The sequence below is a fragment of the Lissotriton vulgaris genome, chromosome 2_1, assembly GCF_964263255.1.
Source record: "Lissotriton vulgaris chromosome 2_1, aLisVul1.2, whole genome shotgun sequence".
Classification (NCBI taxonomy): domain Eukaryota; kingdom Metazoa; phylum Chordata; class Amphibia; order Caudata; family Salamandridae; genus Lissotriton; species Lissotriton vulgaris.
The window spans coordinates 1,525,044,506-1,525,072,162 of record NC_141687.1 but is presented as its reverse complement, the minus strand read 5'-3'; the positions used below and the strand labels follow the sequence as shown (position 1 = coordinate 1,525,072,162).

The window sequence follows — 27,657 nt, the reverse complement described above, 5'->3', positions numbered from 1 at the left end:
CGAGGAAGTGAAAAGCGGCATTCTCCCTCACCTAGCTGGGACCCTTGTTGAACTCTCTGCTCGTTCTTACCGGATCCACGGACTCTACACTGCACACTGTGACCTGGTGTGCCTCTGCAGTGCAGTGCGGAAGCGGCTTCCCTGACGACTCGCCGGACCCGCTTCGCGGGTCCCGCAGCGCGCCTGTGTTGAGGAGGCTGTTGGCTGCAGGCGGCAGGTGATTGTTGGGAGGAGCGTAGGAGTGGTGTTGGGACTAGCGGGGCTGCGAGTTGCTAAGCAGGGACTCCAGTGTCCAGGAGTCCATGCGCGCCCAACCAGCAACACCTGGGCTGCTCTCCCCGCTGGCCACGCCCCCTAGCCTATCATCCAACGATCAAACAATACCTGAGTACTTAGGACAGTAGAGCTTCCGCTACGTGGGAGCGTGCGGGAGCGGGCCGGGAGAAGCCCGGGACAAGGGCGGGACCGTCTAAGGCCGTCATAGGCCGAAGTAGGCCGGGCAGGGCCTACCCTCTTGGTTTGTGCATCCGACCCCTGGTCTCATACATTCGGCAGAGCGGCCCGCCGAGTTTAATTCATTGTGAACACCATGCCGTCCCCGGCAAGGGAGAGTACCCCACTAAAGCCGGGCGGAGCAAAGAATAGGACTCTAGAGAATTATTTCTCCCGGGCAGTGGGGGAGGGGGACAAAGAGTGTAACCTGTCCAGGTTAAGGGCAGAACGGAGACGCTCAATAGACAATATGAAAAACACCCCCCTTGGAGACCAACCCATTACACCAAGGGAGGAGTTGTCCCGAATTGATGATGTCCCACTACTGTTGAGGGATTGCACTAATATGTCACCAGGTGAAGTCATGAGTATAGCTCCAGCTACTAGTCCTAGCCCCCCCAGGGTGACCATTGATTTAGTGTCCCAACCCCCTCCAGCCCCTAAGACTAGGAAGGCTAAATCTAAGCTAATCAACACACAAGTAGCTTTTGGACCTCCTCCCAATAAACGCAGGAGGAAATCGAAGGGAGTTCAAGGAAAGAGCAAACCCAAGGTTCCACACTGGGACTTTGGGAAGTTTCTAAAAACCCCCACATTAGTAGAGAAACCATCGGTTGATTTACATCCCAAACCCATTGCTCATGAGGATCCAGCTCCTGCTATGATAAAAGACTCAGGAGCTGGTATTGCTAATATTCCCTTGTCTGTTGTCCCGCTTGGAAACTTAGAATTTTTGCTAAGGTCTCTGTTATTACCGATCAGCGAGAGTATTAAAAAGATTGAGATCAGACTAACCATCCTGGAGGCCACATTAGGTAGTCTGAAAACTCCAGCTGGTCGACAGGGAAGGCAACCAGATTCCACTCCCCCTACTGTAGCCCCTCAACAGCCGGCAAATAGTGTTGTCAACCCAGTTCCTCCACAAGCTATGAATGGGGTGCCCTCACAACAACCCTCAAGGCCAAAGCCTGCAATAGCTAAGCCCCCTAACACCAATATGCCCAACCCTCCTTCAGGATCTGTACCTCCGGCACAGCCGGTAGATAATAGCACCCCGACCCCTTTAATGAAGCTCACTCTGAGACCACGTAGACCTAATTTACCCCCGGAGACTAACGCTTTCACTGTAGTCATGGCGGGTGTCCCCCCACTTGAGGAAGGTGAAACGGAGGACTTTTGTGCCCTGAAAAGTAGGGTAATTAAGTGGTTAAACATAAATAGACCCCTCCCGACACACTTCAATAATGAAATTATAATGGTAAGAAGGGTACCATGGGTGGGGAGAACACAAAAAACCATTAAAGGGGACTGCATACTGGTGAGTTTTAGGGATACAGGAACGTTGTCCCATATATGTCAAGGGAAAAATAGATCGAGGGAATCCACCATCCAAACCCTCCATGTGTCGTTCTTTTTTCCCACTACCCCAGTCCTATTTCAGCAACCCCAAACTCATGACAGCTGGGAGAGGGTTGGCAGGAGGGGGAGTCACCAGGCCTTTAACCTTAGGCCGATATTTGGCCGATCTGAACAACCCTTTTATACCTACAACCGGTTCAATTGCCTGAATGGCCTAGAGGGGGTTGATTGACAAACAGATAATGCCCCCCAGGGTTGTACAGAAAAGGGTGGCCTGGTAGAAATATTGGAGGAGCAAAGTTCTAAGGCTCAGCAAACCTTGGCAGTTGGTGTGGGGGAACCAAAGTGTGTCGTGCCTAAGGTAATAGTTGAAGATAGTACAGGAGGGGGACATGGGCAGGCAATGCAAAGGTCAATGCGGGAAATAGGACCAAGGGCCCAGGGGGGCGCCGAATGGAGTGGAGAGGGTGTGAGACTTATCTCATGGAATATAGCGGGCATAGCGGGCAAATTCAACAACAAGTAATGGGTTGACTTCATTAGAAAATGTAATATCATATGTGTACAGGAGACATGGGCTGTGGAGAATAACTACCATCTGCAGGGGTACAAGTGCTTTTTTGTTCCCGCCCGAAAATCCAGCTCAGGGAGAGCAATGGGCGGTTTGTCCCTCTATGTAGATCTAGACCTCCCAGGCACCTGGTCCTCCCAGACTGGTTCTCATATGGGATCCAGGCAGCTCGGTTCCATGGAAAGGGGTTACGATTCTCTGTTTTTAACATATATAACACCGAGATAGCAAATAACCATACCCCGGTATTAACTGAACTCGACCAAAGGTTAGGAAAAGAAATCACATCCCAGAATAAGGGCCCGTCTCTCGGACTGCTTGTGGTGGGGGATTTTAATTGTCACCTCTGCCCGGCACTGGTCAAAGCGAACACAGATTGGGCACAATGCCCAATAGAGAAGGGTCCGCATTTTTCTCACTCGCCTACTGGGTCGGCTCTTAGGTTGCTTCGGCTTAAGTACGACCTAGAGCACACCATTAATATGATAGACCCACAGTCGGATGGTACACTCCCACCAACTTTTAAGGGCAGGGGCTGCTCGTCTATTATAGATTATATTCTGGTCTCGAGATCCCTGGTTAACAAAGTAATCAGTGTAGGGATAGACTGGAACAGCTTCAGTGACCATAACCCACTTGTCTTAATGCTCGTATATAGGGCGGGTATTGGCTCCAATGCCCATCGTTCAATTGTGGAGAGGGTCACCGATCAAGGCAGGAGACTGAAATGGTCAAAAATAGATGGGGCAAAGTTTTATAAAAACTTGAGTGATAAGGGTTTGCTGGCCATAAATGACTGTTTGGATCTGGAAGTCCAGGGACCAAGGTTATTAGAAGCGTTCGACCACATTGCCAACCTGATTGACGGACCACTAAGGTCTAGTATGCCCACACGTAACCTGGTCAATCCCCGGTGGTTTGATAAAGATTGTTCCAAGGCACTGAGGGAACTGAAATGCTCTCTTAAGTCAAAACCACGTGACCCACAAGAAATTAGGGCATGCAGAGAAAAATATAAAAAAGAGACCAAAAGGAGGAAACTCACCCTGCAGGCAGAAGCTTGGGCAGATCTGAGAGAGGCAGGGGAAAGAAGGGACCTAGCGGGGTTCTGGAGAATCATCAATAAACCGACCTTTCAAGAAAATGATTCTCCGGAGATAGGGGCTAACATCCTCCCGGAGCAGTGGGTTACACACTTTAGGAGTTTGTATAATCATGAACCGGGCACCCATGTAGAGTCACTAGTAACCCCAAGTCAGGCTCCCCCGGTAGTATTCACTCTTAAGGAGATCACGGCAGGGATGGAGAGTCTAACTAAGAACAAAGCCCTGGGCCCAGATGGAATTCCCCCTGACCTTTTTCTTAGTAATATAGATCTATGGGCCCCCCTGATGACTAGGGTCCTAAATACTGCTATCACCTGCGGTCTCCCTCCATCATGGAGCGATCATTGTGCCAATCTTTAAAAAGGGCAACAAGGACGACCCTAAGTGTTATCGGCCTATTTCCCTGATTGACGTCTCGGCTAAACTTCTGGGAAGGGCACTCCTGAACAGATTGTCCGAGTGGACCGAGGAGAACAACATCTTCTCGGACACTCAATACGGGTTCAGGTCAGGGAGGTCCACCAGTGACCAATGCCTGAACCTATATATGCTGACTGCCAAATATACTCTGGCCAGTGATGAACTCATTTATATGGGATTCATGGACCTGGCAGCAGCATTCGATCATGTCAACAGAGGGAAGTTGTGGGACATGATGGCAGGCATGGGGATCGAGAGGGGTCTAATCACCATATTAAGAGAGATGCATAGCGACACTACGGCTAAAGTTAGATTTAACAGGGAGGGTGGATTGTCTGACTCCTTTCCATGTAAAAGTGGAGTCAGACAAGGTTGTATTCTTGCCCCTTTTTTGTTCTCCCTTTACATTAATAATCTGGAACAGTTTCTTTTGGGTTTAAAGGCAGATTCCCCAAGGGTTGGGACGCGGCACATCCCTGTCCTGCTTTACGCAGACGACGCGGTCTTGCTTGCGCGTACACCCCGAAGCCTACAGATTTTGATAGATGGGTTCGTCAAGTTCATGAGTGACCTGGACTTATCTGTCAACCTAAGCAAATCTTACGTGCTCCTGGCAGGCAAAAAACCTTCCTCTAAATTTTCTTACACAATAGGCACCCATTGTTTAGAGGAGGTTAAAACGTTCTCCTATCTCGGAGTAACCTTTGATGGTGCTCTTCAATTTAACTCCTTGGTGGCAGAACGTTGTAATAAAATGATTGCCTCTAATGGGGCAATAGCCGGATATGGCAGGAGGCTGGGCAGATGGAGTCCGGAACAGGTGATGAACCTGTACGGCTCCATAACATGCGCCAAAGTAAGCTATGGGGCAGAAGTTTGGGGCTTTGTGAACACCTCTAGAATTGAACAGGAAGAAAACAGACACCTGAAATCTATCCTTAGGGCACCACCCAGTACTGCTGGATTCATAGCTCACAGTGAGTAGGGAGGCCATACCTGGTTGATTTGTTAAAACTTAGGCCAATTGTGGCGTGGCTAAAAATCTGGGTAAATCCAGACGCGCACTTAAGCAGGAAAATTTTATTGGACTGCTTAGGTAGGACTCACTGTATGCGCATCCCATGGCTTAAATATGTGAGAAATACTCTTGAGGATCTAGGGTTTGGAAACCTCTTCAAGAACCCCACCACCATTTCAGCACAGCACAAGAAACAAGTAGGGGAAATGTTCCTAGTGCGGAAAACCCAATGCCGTGCTCTGGCTGAAGGAGAGAAAAAGTCTGTGAGGGCTCATAATTTGGTGAAGAGTGTGGAGGGTATGGAGCCCTATCTGTATCTTGTACATAATACACAGGATAGATTTCTTATGTGCCGTTTTAGACTGAACCTACTTCCTTTTATGTTGGCTTCACCAGCAGGTTTCACTACGTCAATCGAGCAGAAGGGACCCTGCGGCTGCGACAACCGGTCTCCGCAGGATTCCCTTCATTTTATCTTGCTTTGCCCTTATTTTTCCATGCCCAGGCGTAGATTCCTAGTAAACATCTTAAAAAAAGCCCACCTGGAACACGCCAGAGATGCATTAGTCTATTTGCAAAAAGCTTCTGACCCGCTAACCTTGTGCTGTGTTATGAATTTTATCAAGGTTGCGGTCCGAGGATGACGAGGGGAGAGGAATGAAAGACTTGGGACTCTCTGTTTTAAATTCACGGCCCTGTATGTCAGTATTTTATTGTATTATCTATGTACAAGGATCTTGACTAATATTTAATGCTTTTTTATCTATGTATATGTATGTGTGCTTTTATGGTTTTTTTTAATCACCGAATAAAGATTCTTGAATTGAATTGAAAAATAGTGAGACACTATAAATTGGTCAAGTAAACACTGCTACTAAATCCTCCATCCAAATATTTATTTATATATATCCACCCATTCTTCAAAGCAAATTGCTATATATATAATTCATATTTAATTAACGAAGTAAACCACATTCACTGGATGATGTCATCAGTGATGTCATCAGTGATGTCATCAGTGATGTCATTTGAGATGTCATCAGTGATGTCACTGACCATGTCATGAATGATATAATATGTGACATCATCAGCAGTGGATTGTGGGTGCGCGAAATATAGTTAGTACAACTAACTATATAGGAGAAATTTCAATGGTTTTGTATGAGTGAAATGTCCAGCTAACTATAACACCCCTAAAACTTATAGTTTCTGAAGTGAATTTCAAAGGTTTTTTAAATGCTAATTCCTAACTATATAAAGCCTGAAACCTATGTTTTTTTCAGTGAATTTCAAAGGATTTTTAAATGCTAATTCCTAACTATTTAAGGCCTGAAAACTATGGTTTTTTCAGTGAATTTGCATATATATATGTATATATATATATATACATATATATATATATATATATATATATATATATATATATATATATATATATATATATATATATATATATATATATATATTTATATTTATATAAATATATTTGTAGAGCCGTTGCCACCACAATGCCCATGTTGCTGAATGCATAAATCTGTCTGGGCTGATTACTGAGCAGAGGTTGAGTCCCCTGGCCTCTTTGTGGTTGAGAAAATGGTGCAATATGACAGAGTCTCCATCTACTTGGTGAGTCAAAGAGTGTAGCCCACTCTTCAATTACCACCTGGCTTTTTTATTTTGATGTACAACTACTGCATACACCACCAAAGGTTTTGTATACTTTTGCATATGAACATATTCTTCTGCTATGGGCTTTGGAGAGGGCACCTTGTAAGAGAAAGTTCTTTCACTGGTGGAACAATCAGTACAGAAGAATAATTTCACTGAACAAGAAGTTCTGTTTGCTCTTTGAACTGCATTTCCTATGCCTTCTAAATTTATAGTGATTAAAAATTCTATCACAGCTGCTTTCCTCACTATTCTTGTGTTTCTCCCACCCAGGAGCATTTAGGTTGCACGTTGTTCTTAAATTAAAAGTTGTATTATTTCAATGCAAACTTGATTGGACTTTATTTTACAGTTAACATTAGGACTAAGAAATACATGAGGGTGTATGTGTTTTCTAGTTCACTTACTTTCACCCCCATGTGCGCTCTATTTTCATTCCTCCTTTCAACCTTCCCCTCTTCCTGATGTTGGCAGACCTAATCCCCGTCCCTCTTTCTACCTGCTATTTGTGTTATTATTTATATGGTTTTCTAACAAGGACCTGCATCTGCAAGGTGCTGCTCGGCCCCTTGTCTCTTTTTTGTGTTTCACCTTTAAGATTACCAGTCTAACATGGCCGTACACCATTTTAGATCAGTAAATTAAAATTGGCGGCTCAACTCATGACACATACATAGGCAACTTAAAATGGGTTTTCTTTAATAGAAAACCCATTTCAAGACCCATCTCAGGACGGACAGAAGGAGGAGCAGAAGGAGGAGGGGACCATCACCGTAGACGTCTACTGTGATGGCACCCTTCTAGGAGGTCTGTGTTATCAATTACAGGACCACGCCTTGGAAATAAAGGACTGGCGTTTTTGGTTATAAACAATTAAAATTACTATTGCACCTTTTGGTTTGCAAGAATCGAGAATCACCGTTGGTGAATTGGATACATTTCCTACTTGTAACCTCTCCAGTAAGGGATGAGTGATAGATCAGGTGTTTAATTTTGGAACACTGGAGCACCCTATTAATTGGTGGCCACCCTCATTGTTGGGGCACTGTCTCTCTGCAGTCTAGGTCCCCCCCTCCTTCTGTCGGTCCTGAGGAAGACCCGTAGCTGAGGTGTTGATCCTCCCTCCACAGCGCTAGGGTCGAAACGTTGACGATCCCCCCTTTCTTGATGCCTGCACCCCTTCCCTTGCCTTTTGAAAGACTATAATCAAACCGTATTATTGATATACGTGGGGCAGGTGCAGCACTAAGGGAATAGAACCTTAGTTTTTTGTCAGAATCATTGAATTATCCTTTTTTACTCATTTTTCACTCTTTAACTTGAGCACATCTTTTGCACTTTCTACTGCGCCTGGCAGAACTCCCCCAACCTTTGGGTTCCTGTAAATATGTATATATGAATATGAAACAAATTGCAAATTCATATTGCCATACAGAACTCTGTGTCATACAATCTGTTTTGGGTATTTTTGATAAGACTGTAAACGCATTTGGCTTGTTGCTTTTCTTTCTCTTTCAGGATTAAGTCCTAAAAAGATTACTCAGATGCAAAAATGAATACTACATTTATATGTGTTAGATAAATTGTGTCTAGGACCACTTTGTTTTCTATACCTCAAAATAAGCATAACAGGACACAAAAATCTAGAAATAGGCACCCGTGTAATGTTTGTACATATTCTTTGTATGTCTTTATTGCAAAGATTTAATGACAGGGTTTGCAACAACAAACGAATGAACAAGCATGAGTTTCACACTTACTTGTGCACACAGTGTGCAGCTGTCACAATCCACTGGTGAGCAACAATGGAGCCGCCACAGACATGCTTGGAACTCAGATACAAGCTGACCTGCCACGGCCAACGACCCAGAAGAGCATCGCTGCCACCAATCACCCGCGAAGCCTTGGCACGTGTTCCACATTCTGCGTACAAAGGAAAAAGTAAACATAGTCAAAAATAAGGGATAATACTTTTGCCAAATAGGTCTGTACAAGTTCACAAATGTTAGTGTTACCGTTCTGAGGAGTTTGGGAAAAGGGAGTTTCCACGGTTATCTTTTTTTTTTTAAAGGGAGACCACTTTGAGGACTTTTGAACGAGCTGGAAACTGTTGCTGCTCTGTGGGGTTTCAGGTGGACTGCTACTTTCTGCACTTTTAATGGGGTTTGGAGATCCCCTTTTAGGCAGGTGCAGTCCATAGGACCCCCTTTCCCACCTCCAGAGGGCTACTCTCAGGGGTGGCAGCAGCCCCCGTTTCGGAAATTAAACTTATTTTCGTTTTTGCACAGGCAGTTACAACCAACTTACAGATGTTAATAATTACCTTTAAAAACAATAATTAGTGCTATTCCTAATTACTTACCACCGAGATCATAATTGGGTGCAAAGTACAAAACACACTCTTTTTCTGGCTATAATTGTATTTAGCTGGTGATGCTTTTTGGTGTAGGTAATTAATACAAACAATTCCTAAATAGCGCGAGAGCAAATACCTTTGCACAGAAATGTGTTGGGGTGCTTTTGTCATGAAAGAAATGCCTCGAACTGACATACTAGATATGGCGTGCACCAACGCTCTTTCTATTCAGGTAGGGCCTTTCAGGACACTAAATGTAAATGTAAATGTCATGGTACTTATAGAGCGCACTGTCACCAGACAGCGACCCTGCGGTGTCGCCTATTCAGCTTCCTGGCGCGGATACTCATACCGCTGTGGAACCCCTCCTGGCTTTCCCTGTGAAGTGTCCACTCCTGGGCACCCCCAGGGTGAAGCCAGGCATCTTAGCGCTGTTGGGGCCGGTGTGGAGGCTAAGCAAGCTATTGCCCAGAGTTAGAATAGGCACTGAGGCAAGAATTAACAGGTCCGAGGAAATTGAGCAGGAGAGCCCGCCGTGGCGGGAATCGAACCCTGGTCCCTGACCAGAACTCTGCATCAGGGTCTGCCGTTCTAACCATTGAGCCACACTCCTCCACACTACATATCCATAAGGAATAAATACCCAACTGAGTACAGATTTCATGCCTAAAATAGCTTTTTTAAAGATAACTGCAAAGGGATTTGGAAACAACGATAAAAAATTGAAGCAAATAAAATTGATTTCAGCAAAAAACAGACAGACCTCTTTCTAAACACTTACCTGAGCACTTTAATGCAACAATGCGACCTGAAACACAACTCCCTCTGCAATAAAACAAGAATGGACATAATTTTAGCAGATTATCTGGGCCAGGAATCCTAACCAACGTACAAGCTACATCACACAGGGCATATTATCAAGGGCCATATCGCCGCTTTTCTGGCTTTAAAAGCCAGAAAAGCTGCGATATTTACATTGAATTATTAACAAGCTCACGCTAAGCCTTGTTATCGGTAGTTTCCGTGAGTTTGCTCCCGTTTGTTTATCGACCTGCATTCCATCGCTATTGACATGCAAAATAGGCATTCCGGAGCAAAACAACATGGAAATAGTTGTTAACAAGGCTTCGCGGTATTTACAAGCCTGCAGCAGACCCGCTTAGCGACAAGAATAGTCGTGCTAAGCCCCCATATCGCAGGACTTTACCACCTGCTTAAAAGTTGACTAAGCCAGCCACATAATGGGAGGTGGATTGCAGGTTTAAGGTCACAGGGGTGTATCAGCAAGGATTTTATTATCTCCCACAATTTATCAAGCGATATTGACTCTTTTCGCCACTGTTGCAGGATTTTATATCGCCTCAGAGATAAGCATTGATAATAATGCGCTATCTCAGTGTTGAAACCCAGCGATAGCCGGCGATAAAAAAATAGCGCTAACCGCACTCTGCAATATTTATCGCCAGTTCTCCCACATATTTTTTTAATTTATTGTGCCAACTACCTTATCAGTGGACCTACAGGCTATTGTAAGTGAACCTAAATTGACGTTGCAGGTGGCATTAATTTAAGCACCAGCCAAGACTAAGCCATCCTAGGGTTTTGTGACAACACTTCACAGTGCCTCAGCCCAGTTTTCCCAGACTTTAAGATGAGGGAGGATGTCTGGGTATAAGTTAGTCGTGTTATACTGCATTGGGCTCTATAGTTACCTGGCATCCTTTGAGCCAGGCACTGATTGATCAACTAAGCTTTGCAGATAGCCAAGGACGTGTTTGAAATCCAGTTTTCTATATCAGACAAGGGGGCATATTATCAAGCTGGGCGTTAAAAATTATAGCTGTTTTAATGGCAGAAAACTGCTGCTAAAGCGGCGATAATGGGCTTGATAATATGGCCTTGTGAATTCCAATAGAAACCCATGTTCTGTTGTGAACATGGGCTTCTATTGGAATTCTCAAAAAAAAACGAAACCGGTCCTAGGATGCTTGTTTCCGCTCCAGGGAGGACTTGGCTTGGGAGTTCGGGCTGGATTGTTCCCATGAGGCACAGGGTCAAGACTGATTTGCATATGGCCAGGTCTAAACTGGGGTGGCATGGTGAACAAAATAATGAAGGAATTAACCCAGATCTCTTGACTGGGGGTGAATGTTTTGATTTGTTCTGCATTCCTTCCATTAGTTGTGCGTCTTTTGCTTTCTTGCACTATGTGCGCCAGGTATGCCCAGACGTGGGTCCTAGGCTCACTGTGCCACTGGAATAAAGCTATCCTGGCTGAAGAGTGGTGAAACCCCGAAACTGGTCTGAGGATGCTTTTTTCCGGTCCAGGGAGGCCCTGGCTTGGCAGTTCGGGCTGGACTATTCCCATAAGGGAAACATCCTTTACGACGTAACTTTTACAACGCAGTGCCTTTACGACGCAACTTTCACAACGCAACCCATTACAACGCATTGCGCTGGGGGGCGCTCTAGGATAGGGAATACGTTGAATTTACTATCCAACACCTTCCCTAGTGTCCACGGGGCCTGGAGTTGGAATAGTAAATTAAACTATTCACTATCCAGCACCCCAAAGCACTATGCGTTGTAAAGGTTTTCGTTGTAAATACCGCGTTGTAAAGGCATGCGTGGTAAAAGTATGCGTTGTAAGGTCATACATCCTTCCCATAAGGCACAGGGTCAAGACTGATTTGCATATGGCGAGGTCTAAACTGGGGTGGCATGGTGAGCAAAAGAATGATGGAATTAACCCAGATCTCTTGACTGGGGATGTTTTTTTTTATTTGTTTTACATCCCGTCCATCATTTGTGTCTTTTGCTTTTATCGCCCTAAGTGCGCCAGGTATGCCCAGATGTGGGTCTTGGGCTCACTGTGCCACTGGAATCAAGCTATCCTGGCTGAAGAGGGGTGAAACCCCTAAACTGGTCCTAGGATGCTTGTTTCCAGTCCAGGCAGGACCTGGCTTGGCAGTTTGGGATGGACTGTTCCCATGAGGCACAGGGTCAAAACTGATTTGCATATGACTGGGTTCAAACTGGAAATGCATGGTGAGCAAAAAAAAGATGGATTTAGACCCAGATCTCTGTACTGGGGTGAATGTATGACATTGTTCTGCATTCTGTCCATCAAATGTTGTTTTTGCATTTGTCACCCTGAGTGGAACGGGTATACCCAGACGTGGGTCCCATGCTCTCAATGCCACTGGAATCAAGGTATACTGGCTGAGGAGGGGTGAAACCCCGAAACCGGTCCTACGATGCTTGTTTCCAGCCCAAGGAGTACCTGGCTTGGCAGTAGGGCTGGACTGTTCCCATGAGGAACAGGGCAAGACTGATTTGTATGTGGCTGGTTTCAAACTGGAATGGCATGGTGAGCAAAAAAACGATGGATCTAGGCCCAGACCTCTGTACTGGGGTGAATGTATGACATTGTTCTGCATTCTGTCCATCAGCTGATGACATTGTTCTGCATTCTGTCCATCAACTGTTGTTTTTGCATTTGACACCCCGAGTGGGATGGGTATGCCCAGACTTGGGTCCTGTGTTCTCCATGCCACTGGAATCAAGCTATCCTGGCTGAAGAAAGGTGAAACCCCAAAACCGGTCATAGGATGCTTGTCTCCAGTCCAGGGAGGACCTGGCGTGGCAGTTCGGGCTGGACTGTTCCCATGAGGCAGAGGGTCAAAACTGATTTGCATATGGCTGGGTTCAAACTGGAATGGCATAGTGAGCAAAAAAACGATGGATTTAGGCCCAGATCTCTGTACTGGGGTGAATGTATGACATTGTTCTGCATTCTTTCCATCAATTGTTGTTTTTGCATTTGTCACCCCAAGTGGGACGGGTATGCCCAGACGTGGGTCTTGTTCTCTCCATGCCACTGGAATCAAGCTATCCTGGCTGAAGAGGAGTGAAAACCTGAAACTGGTACTAGGATGCTTGTTTCCAGTCCAAGCAGTACCTGGCTTGGCAGTTCGGGATGGACTGTTGCCTTGAGGCACAGGGTCAAGACTGATTTGCATATGGCTGGGTTCAAACCGGAATGGCATGGTGAGCAAAACAATCATGGATTTAGGCCCAGATCTCTCTAGTGGGGTGAATGTATGTCATTGCTCTGCATTATGTCCATCAACTGTTATTTTTGTATTTGTCACCCTGAGTGGGACGCATATGCCCAGACGTGGGTCCTGTGCCCTCCATGCCACTGGAATCAACCCATACTGGCTGAAGAAGGGTGAAACCCCGGAACCGGTCCTAGGATGCTTGTTTCCAATCCAGGGAGGACCTGGCTTGGCAGTTCGGGCTGGACTGTTCCCATGAGGTACAGGGTCAAGACTGATTTGCATATGGCTGGTTTCAAACTGGAATGGCATGGTGAGCAAAAAAACGATGGATCTAGGCCCAGAGCTCTGTACTGGGGTGAATGTATGACATTGTTCTGCATTCGGTCCATCAGCTGATGACATTGTTCTGCATTCTGTCCATCAACTGTTGTTTTTGCATTTGACACCCCGAGTGGGATGGGTATGCCCAGACTTGGGTCCTGTGTTCTCCATGCCACTGGAATCAAGCTATCCTGGCTGAAGAAGGGTGAAACCCCAAAACCGGTCATAGGATGCTTGTCTCCAGTCCAGGGAGGACCTGGCGTGGCAGTTCGGGCTGGACTGTTCCCATGAGGCAGAGGGTCAAAACTGATTTGCATATGGCTGGGTTCAAACTGGAATGGCATAGTGAGCAAAAAAACGATGGATTTAGGCCCAGATCTCTGTACTGGGGTGAATGTATGACATTGTTCTGCATTCTGTCCATCAATTGTTGTTTTTGCATTTGTCACCCCAAGTGGCACGGGTATGCCCAGACGTGGGTCTTGTTCTCTCCATGCCACTGGAATCAAGCTATCCTGGCTGAAGAGGAGTGAAACCCTGAAACTGGTACTAGGATGCTTGTTTCCAGTCCAAGCAGTACCTGGCTTGGCAGTTCGGGATGGACTGTTGCCTTGAGGCACAGGGTCAAGACTGATTTGCATATGGCTGGGTTCAAACTGGAATGGCATGGTGAGAAAAACAATCATGGATTTAGGCCCAGATCTCTCTAATGGGGTGAATGTATGTCATTGCTCTGCATTATGTCCATCAACTGTTATTTTTGTATTTGTCACCGTGAGTGGGACGGATATGCCCAGACGTGGGTCCTGTGCTCTCCATGCCACTGGAATCAAGCTATCCTGGCCGAAGAGGGATGAAACTCCGAAACTGGTCCTAGGATGTTTGTTTCCAGTCCAGGGATGACGTGACTTGGCAGTTCGGGCTGGACTGTTCCTATGAGGCACAGGGTCAAGACTTATTTGCACATGACTGGGTTCAAACTGGAATGGCATGGTGACCCGAAAAACAATGGATTTAGGCTCAGATCTCTGTACTGGGGTGAATTTATGACAAGCCTTACAAATATTCACTCATTGGTTTATATCAGTGTACAATACAGTCATCACTGTTACTTTTTATAATATCAAATTACAAACACAATACAGCTAGCGCATTCTTAGCATACACTATCCCAAAATATGCAGAAAGTGTGTGGGTTTTAAAACAGCTAAGCACTTTGGCTATTGCAGGTGGAATTGGTTGCAGTGAATAACTCAGCTGAAACTCCACATCAACAATTTGAAACCCACATTGGCCTCTATCATTTACCTTCCCTAATATTTTCATTGAATTTCTCTTCATGAGAGAAAGATGTGGGCTCCTTCTCTACTAATGCAATTTAGCATTTTAATCACATTTCCCTTCTGTTCATCCTATTAAATTGTTTTTTCTCTTAGAAAACACGGAGTACCAAATCATCTATATAATTTTGATTCTTATTTCTTAATGTATCTTTTATTTTGACTCCAGACAGGTAAGCCAGCAAAGTAATAAGGATGTCAAGCCAGGGCTTAGGCTTGGTTCAAAGAGCCAGGCTTGTGCCAAACCTGTTTGCATTGAAAATCATAGAACAAACCGTATGTAAATATATGATAAGCACTCTTTAAAATATATTTTTTTGCTTCCTTAAAATTGTTTTATGTTTATCAAGTCAGTACATTAGTTTATATTGCTGAACTGATTGACATTTATAAAGTCAGTTTCTTATGTGCCCGCATGGAGTACATGGTAGGTTGGATCGAATTGTTAGCTCCAGTTAATTTCTTGCAAGCGTCCATCTATCACACAACCTATATAGGGAAAAGGTTGTCAGATCATAAGCCAGTAATATTTGCCTGTTATCCACACCTAAACCAATTTGGAAACTTCAGACGCTGTTGCTGGACAATTGCAAGATTAGGGAAGTACTAAGGGAAACCACAGTGAACTACTTTTGGGAGAATGAAAGCACATAATTGACACATTTATCAGAATGAGAGGCTTTTAAAGTTGTTGCAGGGTTTCTGTATTCATACCACCATAGGAATTTGTGGGACACTTAGCTCAGAGCTTAAAACTGTTGAGGATTCCCTGTTGGTCCTTGAGCAGGCTGTTATTTTAGGCCTAGCACATACAATCGCCCCTATAGGAAGCTAGGGAGAAACATGCAGCATTGTTGAAATGCCTCAGGGCGCTAGATCCAGCAACATATGTGGCAAGATCACATACAGAAAGAGATAAGGTAGGGAAGCTCTTGGTATGGCTTGTCCATCCCAAATACTGATTCAATCCATTCAATCAATCTGGGAATTTTTAAGCATGCTACTCACCTGTGAGAGTGTCAAGGTGCGTGGGAGCAGCAACGGTCAGTCAAAGAGCCAGGTCTTGAAGGTCTTCCTGAAGATGTGCAGGGTGGGGGCAAGCCTGATGTCGATCGGGACTTGTTCCGTTCTTGGCTGCGATGGAGGAGAAGGTTATTCCACCCGTTCTTGCTCTGTGGATGAGTGGGGGTTCAGTGAGGTCAGCGGATTGGAGGTTCCTCTTGGGTACGTGGAAGGAGATTATGTTGTTGAGATATTGGGATCTGGTGTTGTGGAGGCATTTGTAGGCTTGGTTAAGTATCTTGAAGGTTACTCTTTTCTCGACCTGGAGCCAGCGGAGGATACGCAGGTGCTGGGTGATGTGTTCATGCCGAGGGATGCAGAGGACAAGTCTGGCTGCGGTGTTCTGTACGGTCTGGAGGTTGCAGAGCAGAGACTTGTTGATCCCGGCATAGAGGGCGTTTCCGTTGTCCAGTCTGCTGGTTATGAGTGTGTGTGTGCGACGGTCTTCTTTGATTCAGGGGGATCCATTTGAAGATCTCTCGGAGGATGCGATGGAGATGACAGCGTTCACCTGTCAGGTCACGGGGAGGGAGGAGTTGAGGATGATGCTGAGGTTTTGGGTGTGATCCATAGGGGGGGCCACCAGGAGTTGTCCCATGTAGAGGGGGAGGGTCTGAAGATGAGGACCTCTATCTTCTCTGAGTTGAACTTCAGGCAGCTGCTGCTCATCCAGGATGTGACATCTTTCATTCCTTCCTGGAAGTTGAGTCTGGTGGTGATGGGGTTCTTGGTGAGGGAGAGGATGAGCTGGGTGTCGTTGGCGTAGGATACTATGCTGAGTCAGTGTTGTCTGACGATGGTGGCAAGGGGGGCCATGTAGATGTTGTAGATGTTGTAGATGTTGAAGAGCGTGGGCCTGAGCGATGATCCTTGGGTACTCCGCAGTTGATTTTCGTGGGTTCGGAGAGGAGGGGTGGAAACTGATTCTCTGGGTTCTGATGGCAAGGAAGGAGCGGAGCCAGTCGATGGCAGTTTCTTGTATGCCGGGTTTGCAGAGTCTTATCTGCAGACTTTTAGCACGTTCTCTGGACTTGCATCTATCTACCCCATTTTAGGGAGGAATTAAAGCAGGTAATCTCACACGTGAAGGCTGAATCTAAATTTGAGCACATTGAGGCGTATTTGTTTGGTATTTTCCTTAGAACCAAGGTATCTAAGGGTGCATCGAAATTTATCGATCTGGCATTTATACTGGCTCAACATGCCATAACCATGAGATGCAAATCCTTAGTTCCATCCTCGACCACCTTATAGTAATCAACAATTGTGCACTGGGCCGAAGGTAAGAATAGTGCTTTCTGGAGATAGGAAAAAGGGCGTTACATAAATAAAGTGGGATGAGCTCCTCCAGTCATTAAAGGAGAAAGCGAAGGACAATGAGCGCCCACCATGACCCCAGGTCCACCATGCAAAGGTTCCATATGTGTGCTTTCTATCCTTTACTTGATGTACTCTTGAGTCCCTCCTTCCTACTTCCATTCCTCAGTCGCCCTTCTCTTTGTAGGGTGGATGAGCCACAAGTAACATTAGTACTAGGCTTTTGTGCTGGCATTTGAAATACTTCTAGAACCTGCAATTATAGAAATCTGCTTCATGTGCATTCATGTGCCCCATCAACATAACAGAGTAGCCTCTTTTTCTACGTAACATTTCTTAGAGGGAGGATATGTTTTTATGCTCACACGAGTAATTGACAATTTACCTACACAAATGCTTTGGCCTAATTGTATGAATAGTACTTCGGAAGTTGTATTGCATTACATGACATAGAACTTTGAAATATGTGTTCTCCTATACCTTTAAGAGCGGTTGAAAAGGAGAAGGTGTAAGGTGTGAAGAAAACATTTTGTACCTGTTAATTAGAAAAAACAATAAAAACTATTTAAAATAAAGACATTTTGTCATGAACATAGTACATATGAATAGGAAAATGCCCCTTATAGACATGGTCACCCCCACTTTTTGCCCTAATACTGATGCTTTTCTACTGAAAGTGCACTGGATCCTTGCTAAACAGGCACCCGTGCCAGTGCTCTTTCCCTTAAAGCAAGTAAATGTCTAATTGTAGCCCAATTGGCAAGGACTTTAGCACCCATGTAAGTCCCTAGCAAACTGTACCTCTGGTACCCAGGAGATGGGTACTAAAGAGGATCCACACGGGCTGCAGCACATGTTTGCCACCCAAGGGGATCCACACAAAAACTGCATGTAGCCTGCCAATGCAGGATGCGTGAAATGGCACAGACCATTTTGAAAACATGACATGGTACAATCCCCTCTTCTGAGGTAGTAATAAGGGCCAATAATGTGCTATGATGGCTTATAAAAGCGAAGTAGGTCGGATCTAACAGGTGGTTTAAAAGAAGTTAGCTATATGTTGATGGCTTTTTTGACAATTTTTGGCCGAAAGGGCAGCCGGGAAATTGGCTGATAGTTATTCCGGTCTGTTGGCAAGATTGGGATTTTTAAGGAGTGGAACAGCATACACTTCTTTCCATTCTGTAGGAAAATAGACAGCGCTGAACAACTTGTTAAAGATATCTGTAAGAAGTGTGGCTGTGATTTCTGGTGCCAACTGCCTGATCTTAAGAAGACAAGGGTCACTGAGGGCACCAGATTTTATGATCCAGGGTTTGGTCTATGGTAAAAGAAGTAAAAGCTGTCAGAATCGTGGCTAAGTCCCTATGTGAGGGAGCAGCAGAAGACGTAGAATGGAGGTCTGCTGTGGGATTAGGAGCTGCTATCAGATCATGGGAAGCATCTCAATCAAAGGATTTACACATTATTGCATTGTTTGCTAAAGTACCATCAGCCACTTAATGGGAAGGGTGGGCACTGGCAAAGAAGAATTGCAAGGACTGTCCAGTACTTCACCAACCAAGGAGCATCTCCCTTGAGGTGGAGGAGTCAACTCCCTGCATCTGCGGGCACCGACCCCATCTGCATGTTTCCCTGTTTTGCTGACCATCAGGTCTACTGAGGGAGCAACTCGCCAGAAGGAGGTCATTGAGCCTCCAAGAGGTCAGCCGTGTCACTTCACCAAGTCTCGAAATGCTGAGCTTTCCTGGGGCCTCCTTGCACTAATACATGGGTTACTGGAACCCTTGCAAGCACCAAGTCTTGTTATGTGTCCAGACTGGACACCACTGATGCCAACACTGACATGCCAATGAGGGATGTCAGGATCTCGAAGATCATCACTGAGAGTGGCCCTGCAGTCTTTTTTTCTCTCCCTCTCCAGGTTACAGAAACCAAGTGAGAGCCTCTGACTCGAGCAACCCACCTGACTAAACACCTCTGCACTGGAAATTCCGAGCCAGGGTCAAAGTAAACCAACTGTGTCTTCATGCTCCAGAGAACCTCAATGGCCAAGCCCCGCTCCCCATTTGGGTTCTTCTGGACTGGTCCCCCAGTCCCATCTTTCAGCCTTTTTGTTTTTTGCAGGTACGTCTTCATTGACTGTACAATGTAGAACTCGAGGCTACCAACCCAGCCAGCACCTCTGCAGAAAGACTCAACAGGACAGGTAAAACCAAACTGCTGGTGATTTCTTGGTCATTGACCCCGAAGCACCTTATGTCCAGAAGAAAAACCCTGCAAACGTTTTGCAAGTATTTCTATGCAGTGAATATTTCTCCAATAGGATAACATTACCACGTTCGAGGCTCATACCTCAAATTCGTAATTTGACTGTATTTTTGCTAATACTACAAAAATCCATAACTCCAATGATCTTGGTATCTAAAATTATATACAAATCTGGGTTAATTTGCTAAATGAATTTTGAGTTCGTTTCTTCTTGAATGTGTGTCTCATTTTTATTGACAGTGTACAACAAATTCTTAACACTGCCCTCTGATAAGCCTGCAAAGCTCGGCCAATCTAATACACAAATAGAGCACTAGATTATTGATTAAGTCCTGTAAACCAATAAGGGTCTTCTGTACTACGGATAAACATTATTCTCTGTTAAAACATTTGCAATTTAGGTTGTGCACATTCTGTTCAGAATTAGGTAATGGTGCTATCAAATTCTTTTTTAAACAGCATAATTAATTACATTAATGTGTCTAGGATCACTTAAATTGCTCAAGCAGATGAGCTTGAGCTGGGCGATTGTGTTTAATTTCTTCAGAACATAAATGGGAATACTTTCTAGAAAAAAGACAAACCTTAAGTCCAAAGGAAAGTTGGACACTCTGAAGCCAACTGACAAAAGCATTTTGGAGTATGTAAAAACGTACCCCTGTAGCATGCTTTTACTTACCCTTACGTGCCATTTTGATATAGGCCCAAAACACCAAAAATTTCTATAAAATGGAATACTCACAACATATTCATATATAATCAGTATAAATAGAGAGCACAGTGACCTCTTTTCACTCTTACTAATAGGAAGTTGGATGTTTCCGGGCAGATTCACAAACTCATGTAAAAGTGACTAAAATAATACTAAAAGAGCATTTTTCTACATATTTCAAAATGCCTTTGTGACTAGGCCCTTTTATTCTTGTGTTAATGTCACTGGCGTCCCCTGACTTCACAAAGAGAATGATTTCAGGAGACTCTCAACAACAGAATACAAATTCATTGATCCGCAAAAATGGGTGTGTCTGAGCTCACATGGGGATTAGTTTAAGGATACAAGACTTTAATTAAAGTCTGAAAGTATACAGACTTTCATGTTTGAACACTGCAAAATAATTAAACCAGAAAAGCACATTTTCACGTTTACATGTATGCTCTCAGAGGTTTTTGTCTTTTAAAAATGCAAAAATGTAAATTAGGGAGGCAAATGGGCATTGTCTGACATGCTTGGACTGTCTGTATTTTGACTCATAGGTACACTTTGATACACTTACGGTGGGAGTCCCAGACACTCTGGGCCTCATATATGAGGTTTTGCCATAGGGCAGCACATCAGGCCCTCCTGCTGCGCTGCCCTATGGCAAAAAAAGAGGGCAGGAATGCGCCATATCTATCAGCCGGCGCACAATGGGCTGGGGAGCGCCAATAGTGCCTGCGTGGTGCAAGGGTGCCTGCATTGCAGGGATTATTTTTGTGCATGAAAACAATCGCAAGAGGCTTTTTCCTCTTTCTATGGGTGCTGCAGACTGCAGCACACATAGAAAAAGGGGAAAACGAGGAGACATAAAGATAGTTCTCCTAGCTGTGCTTCCCTTAGGACTCTGCCTTGAAAAGTGAAGCATTTGGCAATGTTGCTGGTGTGAAAGGAAAGGCTGTAGGGTGTAATTTTTTCAAACACACCACAAAATGTAAATACCTATTAATGAACTGCACAAATGTTTAAAATGTATGTCATAAATGCATGAAATAGTCAGTTTAGTCTTTAATGCCAAGTGTGATGGAAACAATGATTTTAATCGGATTACAACAAACCCAATTCCATATATTATCGTTTGTGCGATACATAGTTTTATCAGTTAAATGACTGTACGAAGTGGCTGTGTCAATGGAGAATGTGCTGTCTATAAATGACAGTATTCACCTGCACCATGCTTTAATTATATATTTGTGGAGCTGTTTAAAAAACCCTGGTTACCTTGTCCTTGCTGTGCAAACCTGCTAGCCCACACAAACTGCTGGAACTGCTGGAACGTGCACCGGGGGTCCCACAGAAGCCGCCACCGCCACGAGTCACTGGACCACAACTCCCAGCAACCTTTGCGGCGCGCATGACGCCACCGCGCTAGGGAGGCGCCAGGAGGCGTTTAAAAGGTACTTGCAGCCACAGCGGGGCGGGAGCTGTTTAAAAAACCCTGGTAACCTTGTCCTTGCTGTGCAAACCTGGTAGCCCAAACGAACTGCTGGAACTGCTGGAACGTGCACCGGGGGTCCCGCAGAAGCCGCCACCGCCACAAATCACTGGACCACAACTCCCAGCAACCTTAGCAGCGCGCATGACGCCACTGCGCTAGGGAGGCGCTAGGAGGCGTTTAAAAGGTACTTGCAGCCCCGCGTCGCGGGACGCGCGCGGGCGGCGCCGGGAGAAGCCTGGGACAAGGGCGGGAACGTCTGAGGCCGTCCGAGGCCAGACGAGGCTGGGCCGGGCCTCCCCCCTGATATTGTGGTTAGTAGGCTTTCTATTTAAGGGTTAGTTGGTCTTGGTGTGATGCAGAGACATTTTGGACTATTGCTTGCCTTACCTGGCGTCGGAGCCTTTTGGAGTTGCAGGACTGTGTTTGCAGCAGGAGGAACTTGCTGCTGCTTACGTAGTGTTTAATGTTACCTGCACTTCAATAAGGCGCACTGGGCTAGCGCAATTACCTGACATTGTGATAGACAAACTAAGCGCACCAAAATTGTGGGCTATCGCTACGCCTTTAAGAATTGATTGGTACATGGTAATTGTTTTAAATAAGGTTCATTTAATTGGTCGCCAGCTAGCCATTGTTTTGTTAATTGTAGGGTAAAATTCCTCCTATTACATCTGGGTATTTGGATTTTTCATAAGGTGTGTAATACACGTCAGGGGCTATGACTTCTAAACAAAATAGGGCGGGCAAAACAATGGGGGTTGGGGGAAGTTTTGTTGGCACTATGGATGCCTTTCTGGTTAGAGCTGGGAATATGCTCCAGAATGAAATAACGGTAACAGAGAAAAGGCTCTCACTAGGAGTTTATGCTGCCCAAAAAAGATCCTCCATGGGCAATATTAAACTTGCTAAATCTCCTGAGATAATGGCTCAACCTCTAATACCTGTAAATACCATAGATCACTCTCAGGGAAACTTGGGGATTATAGCTCTTAACCCAAGTACAGAAGTGAGGATCGGACATAACTCATTACCCCATGAATGTACTACTGATGTGGTTGGTACTATGTCTGAGGCTGTTCAAGATGGGAGTATGGTAACCCCTAACCTGCATAATGTGGCCTGTCATCCTGACCAGACACCAACTAATGTTAAAACTCACCCTAATACTAATAAAAGGGAAATTTGTGTTACCCGAGCGACCAGGTCGAAAAGGTCGGCCAGGGAATGTACCGGAGCAAGCGGTGGGTTGGGAGAGCCCCTGGCAAAACGTACAAGGGGTGGTCTAGCAACACGGTCACAAAATAAGCCCAAAGGGAAAAGTAAGGCACCTAAGGGTAAAACAACAAGTATTCTGGACCCCGGGGAAGATTATGATGAGGTTGGAACACCTAATGTAAGTGACACATGTGACCCAGGGGGCTCTCAGGCTTTTTGGGTTCGCATGGAGTCATTGATATCATCTACTCTTGCCCCTTTTTGGTCTAAGTTGGAGGTTATTGAGGAAAGGGCTACTAGTTTGGTGAAGATTATGGAAGAAAGAAATGGTACAGACCAATCAAATGTCAGGGGAGGAAACATACTTACTACTCTTACAGGGAACTTAGAGACAGGTGAAATTTTGGGCAAGCAGGGAACTACTATGGCCACTAATCATTTGAATATTAGGAAAGTTGTCTCAAACCCATCAGTGCTAGGTGGGAGTATGATCCCTAGCACCCAGACCACGCTGGCCAATTGCAGCAAGAATCAGTCCAACAATGCTACCCACATCCCATTGGGGTAGATCATCCGCAAGTTTTGAACAACCCCCCTGGGATGGTAAATATGCCTAAAATAGGGGAAGCTTGCGGGCAGGATAGTCAAGCCAACATAAGTGGGTTGAAACCAGCACAAGATGTGATTTATTTGCTACCAGCTGCAAGTCCCCTAGTGGTAGTCTTGGCTGGCGTCCCCCGACTGAGATCAGATCAAACTGAAACATGGTCCCAGTTAAAAAACAAAACGGTGGACTGGCTTACCAGGCACAAAGGTTTAAGACCCTTTCTTTCAAACAGCATATTGATGGTGCGGAGAGTGGCATGGCTCGGAAAATCCCATGATAAGATAAGGGGTGACTGTGTCATCGTTAACTTTAGCAGATGTGATTTTGTCCAAACGACCTTGGAAGCGCAAGATTATTCTCCCGATACCACTTGCATCGCTGCCCTCTCATTGGGTTATTTTTATAAACCCGAAGTGAGACCACAAGGGGGGATTAATTCATTAATTCCGGTCTCTAACAGTTTTAAAGCTTTGTCTGGCTTAGACGAACAAGGCTGACTGCAGGATAGGGTTGAGCCCGCAATGCTTCAGTCAGTTACCGGACAGATGATAGAGGAGAGACTATTGCCCATGACGGCTGACTATTAAATAGAGTCTATACGCCAGTCTATCCAACCAAATCCAATTAGTATAATGACTTTGGATAAGAGTGTCACAGGGCAGCCTGCATACACGAACAAAGTAGAGATTCTTTCATGGAATATTGCTGGGTTGCGGTCAAAAAGAGGGAACACAAACTGGGAGGCTTTTTTGTCAACATGTCACATTATTGCATTGCAGGAAACTTGGGAGGTTAGAGACCCTTATCATCTGGATGGCTATCTCTCCTTTAGTAAGTTTGCTGAACCATCAATAATGGGGAGACCAAGGGGGGGTCTCTTGTTATTATTTAGCCTGAAACTATTGTGTAGGCTTGAGCCGGCTGTGACAAATTCCCTGAACATTTTAGCTGTTAAGATGGTGGGAAATAACCTTCCGGCTCTACTGGTGGTAAATTTTACAATTATTTCACTAGGATAGATGAATTAGATTTTTTAAAAGTGTTGTCTTCATTCTTGGATGATTTTGAATTAAATAATGACAAGCCTCACCATTTTTTAATTCTTGGAGATTTTAACATTCATGTTTGTCACCTACATTGTTTACAAAGCACTGAGTATGAATTAGCCCCGCATGGGGTTACCCACTTTGAGCACACGAGAAGCGGGACGTATTTAGAGAGTCTGTTAGCTGCCCGTTACCTGTTTTGATATTGCATGCCCGATCCCAATCTATATGGGCCATGGGCATGATAGCATTATCGATTACATCTTACTATCATGCCCTTTGATGGACTGTATTGGTTCTTTTGGAGTAACTCTGAATGGGCTGAGTGACCATAATCCCCTTATGATGGAAAATCCCTTAATTCCCTTAAATGTGAGATACCTTTGACCCTCATTTCAAACTCTAACATAGCTGCTAATTGCCAGGGCTGAAGGCTGAGATGGGAGGTAATTACTCCGGCCGATTTCCTTGGTAACTTGTATAATAGCAACCCTGAGGATTTGAGTATATGTACTAATACAGACTCTGAACCAAGGGAAATTTTAGCTGCGTTTGACCACATCACAAAACAGATAACGGTCAACTTGACTCGGCGGGTGAAACCAAGGCCTAAGAAATTAAAAAATTGGTTTGATCAAGCGTGTATTACTGCTCACACCGTTCTTTTGGAGGGGCTGAAAGAGTCTGTAAGAGATATTACTAAGATTACTGAGGATAGGAGGGTTTATAAAGCTGCAATTAAATCAAGGAAAATCGAGCTTATGGAAATGGCTTGGGACGAAGTCAAGTTAGTATCCTAAAGAGTAGTACCCATTTCTGGAAAGTGGTTAATAGCCCAGTCTTTGATTAGGCAGACAATACAATTAAGGACTGCCTCATCTCTCCAGAAAGGTGGGTTGATCAATTTAGTGGCCTATACTCCGAGAGTACACATTTTGTCATCTACAACTCATTGCAATTCTGCCGGGTATCAAAAATTACTTTCCTGGAGGAGGAAGTTATGGAGGCTATTTTGTCCACAGCTAAGGGGAAGCACCAGGCCCGGATGGGGTCCAGACGGATTTGTATAGGGCTGATCCTGGTATGTGGGCAAAGATTTTAACTTTAGTTTTTAATGCTGCCACTAAGGCTGGTTTCCCAGTGTCTTGGGGCAAAGCGGTCATAGTTCCAATATATAAAAAGGGCTCAGTAGAAGATCCGGACTGTTATAGGCCCATCTCACTCTTGGACTCTGCTGCCAAGATAATGGGAAAAGTGATACTAGCACATCTTACAGATTGGCTGGACAAAAATTCCATTATTTCAGACCTGCAGTATGGTTTTAGACAGGGGAAAAGCACAGTAGACTAATGCCTTAACTTACATTTGATTATAGGAAAGTACACAGTCGTAAAGCAGGGGGACATCCATTTAGCCTTCGTGGATTTGTCCACTGCTTTCGACCTTGTAAATAGGCAAAAGTTATGGGCTTCTCTTTCTGGTATCAGGCTGGAACCCGCACTAATATCCTTCCTGGCTGATATTCATGAAAATAATACTGCAGCGGTCCGTTATTACGAAAACTGGAGTTTAACTGAAGCATGGCCGGTCAAGCGAGGAGTAAGGCAAGGATGTATCCTTGCATCTTTACTGTTTACGCTTTATATAAATAACTTGGGGGAGGCACTGATATCATCTTGCTAAGACATCCCAACAGTAGGCTTAAAAAAGATCCCAGCTTTACTGTATGCAGACGATGCAGTTTTAGTGGCTTGAACAGCAAGAGGGCTGCAATCTCTTTTAGATAGTTTTGATTTTATGGACTCTCTCAATCTAATAACTAATTTCAAGAAGTCACATTCTATGACAATAGGTGGGAGACGGGCAAAGAAGGCAACATTTTTTTGTAAAGGGCAAGAGCTCATTAAAGTGCCAACCTTCCCATACTTAGGGATATTATTTGACGATAGAAGGTCATGGGCCATGCAGCGTACCCTAAAAAAGAAGAGCCTATCTAGGGCGACTGGGGCACTGTTAGGGTTTGCAAAACGGATAGGTCCAAAGCCACTCCCAGCCCTTATGAAAATATATAATGCAAAGTGTGTCCCAATGGCGTTATATGGGAATGCGGTTTGGGGCTACATAGATGCCAGTGAAATTCAAGTAGCAGAAAACATCTTTCTACGAAAGCTGCTGTCGCTTCCAGCATCTGCTGCTACTTTTAACGTCCATGAGGACCTGGGCGCTGGCTACATTCTAGATCAAATCGCTGTGGCACCACTATTAGGCTGGTTGATAATAACGGTGATAGATCAAGCCCTGATCTTTGGACTGGGTAAGAGTGGTCTGCCTAATTCAGACACTCTGTTCATCACCACCCCCTTTTCTGAATAGTTTTTGGCCACTATAGGTGGGGCAGGGTATACTCAGACATGAGTCCCTTGCTCACTGCACCATCAGGATTCAAGCAAGCCGGGCCGACGACGGCTGAAATGCCAGAAACCGGTCCCCGGAAGCTTGTCTCCTTTCCAGTGAAGAATTGGCTTGGTAGTCTGGTCTGCCCTGTTCCCATGATGCACTGGGCCAGGAACAGACTAATTTGCATATAGCCAGGTTCTGAGCTGGGATGGTGCAGTGAGCTAAATAACGGTGATGGATCAAGCCCTGATCTTTGGACTGGGTAAGAGTTATCTGCTTAATTCAGACACTCTGTTCATCACCACCCCCTTTTCTGAATCGTTTTTGGCCACTATAGGTGTGGCAGGGTATACTCAGACATGAGTCCCTTGCTCACTGCACCATCAGGATTCAAGCAAGCCGGGCCGACGACGGCTGAAATGCCAGAAACCGGTCCCCGGAAGCTTGTCTCTTTTCCAGTGAAGAATTGGCTTGGTAGTCTGGTCTGCCCTGTTCCCATGATGCACTGGGCCAGGGACAGACTCATTTGCATATAGCCAGGTTCTGAGCTGGGATGGTGCAGTGAGCTAAATAACGGTGATGGATCAAGCCCTGATCTTTGGACTGGGTAAGAGTGGTCTGCTTAATTCAGACACTCTGTTCATCACCACCCCCTTTTCTGAATCATTTTTGGCCACCATAGGTGTGGCAGGGTATACTCAGACATGAGTCCCTTGCTCACTGCACCATCAGGATTCAAGCAAGCCGGGCCGACGACGGCTGAAATGCCAGAAACCGGTCCCCGGAAGCTTGTCTCCTTTCCAGTGAAGAATTGGCTTGGTAGTCTGCCCTGTTC

At 45.1% G+C, this 27,657-nt stretch overlaps 1 protein-coding gene across 1 annotated transcript in view; it reads right to left on the bottom strand.

Moving 5' to 3' along the window:
* TMPRSS5 (transmembrane serine protease 5) overlaps nt 1-27,657 on the bottom strand; it is a 188,740-nt gene that overhangs the window by 97,645 nt on the left and 63,438 nt on the right. Inside the window, exons 7-8 of the mRNA XM_086958871.1 lie at nt 9,772-9,815; nt 8,395-8,557 (exon numbers count right to left, since the gene is read on the bottom strand). Of these exons, the coding sequence (XP_086814997.1) occupies nt 8,395-8,557; nt 9,772-9,815 (207 nt within the window). The remainder of the gene's footprint in view (nt 1-8,394; nt 8,558-9,771; nt 9,816-27,657) is intronic.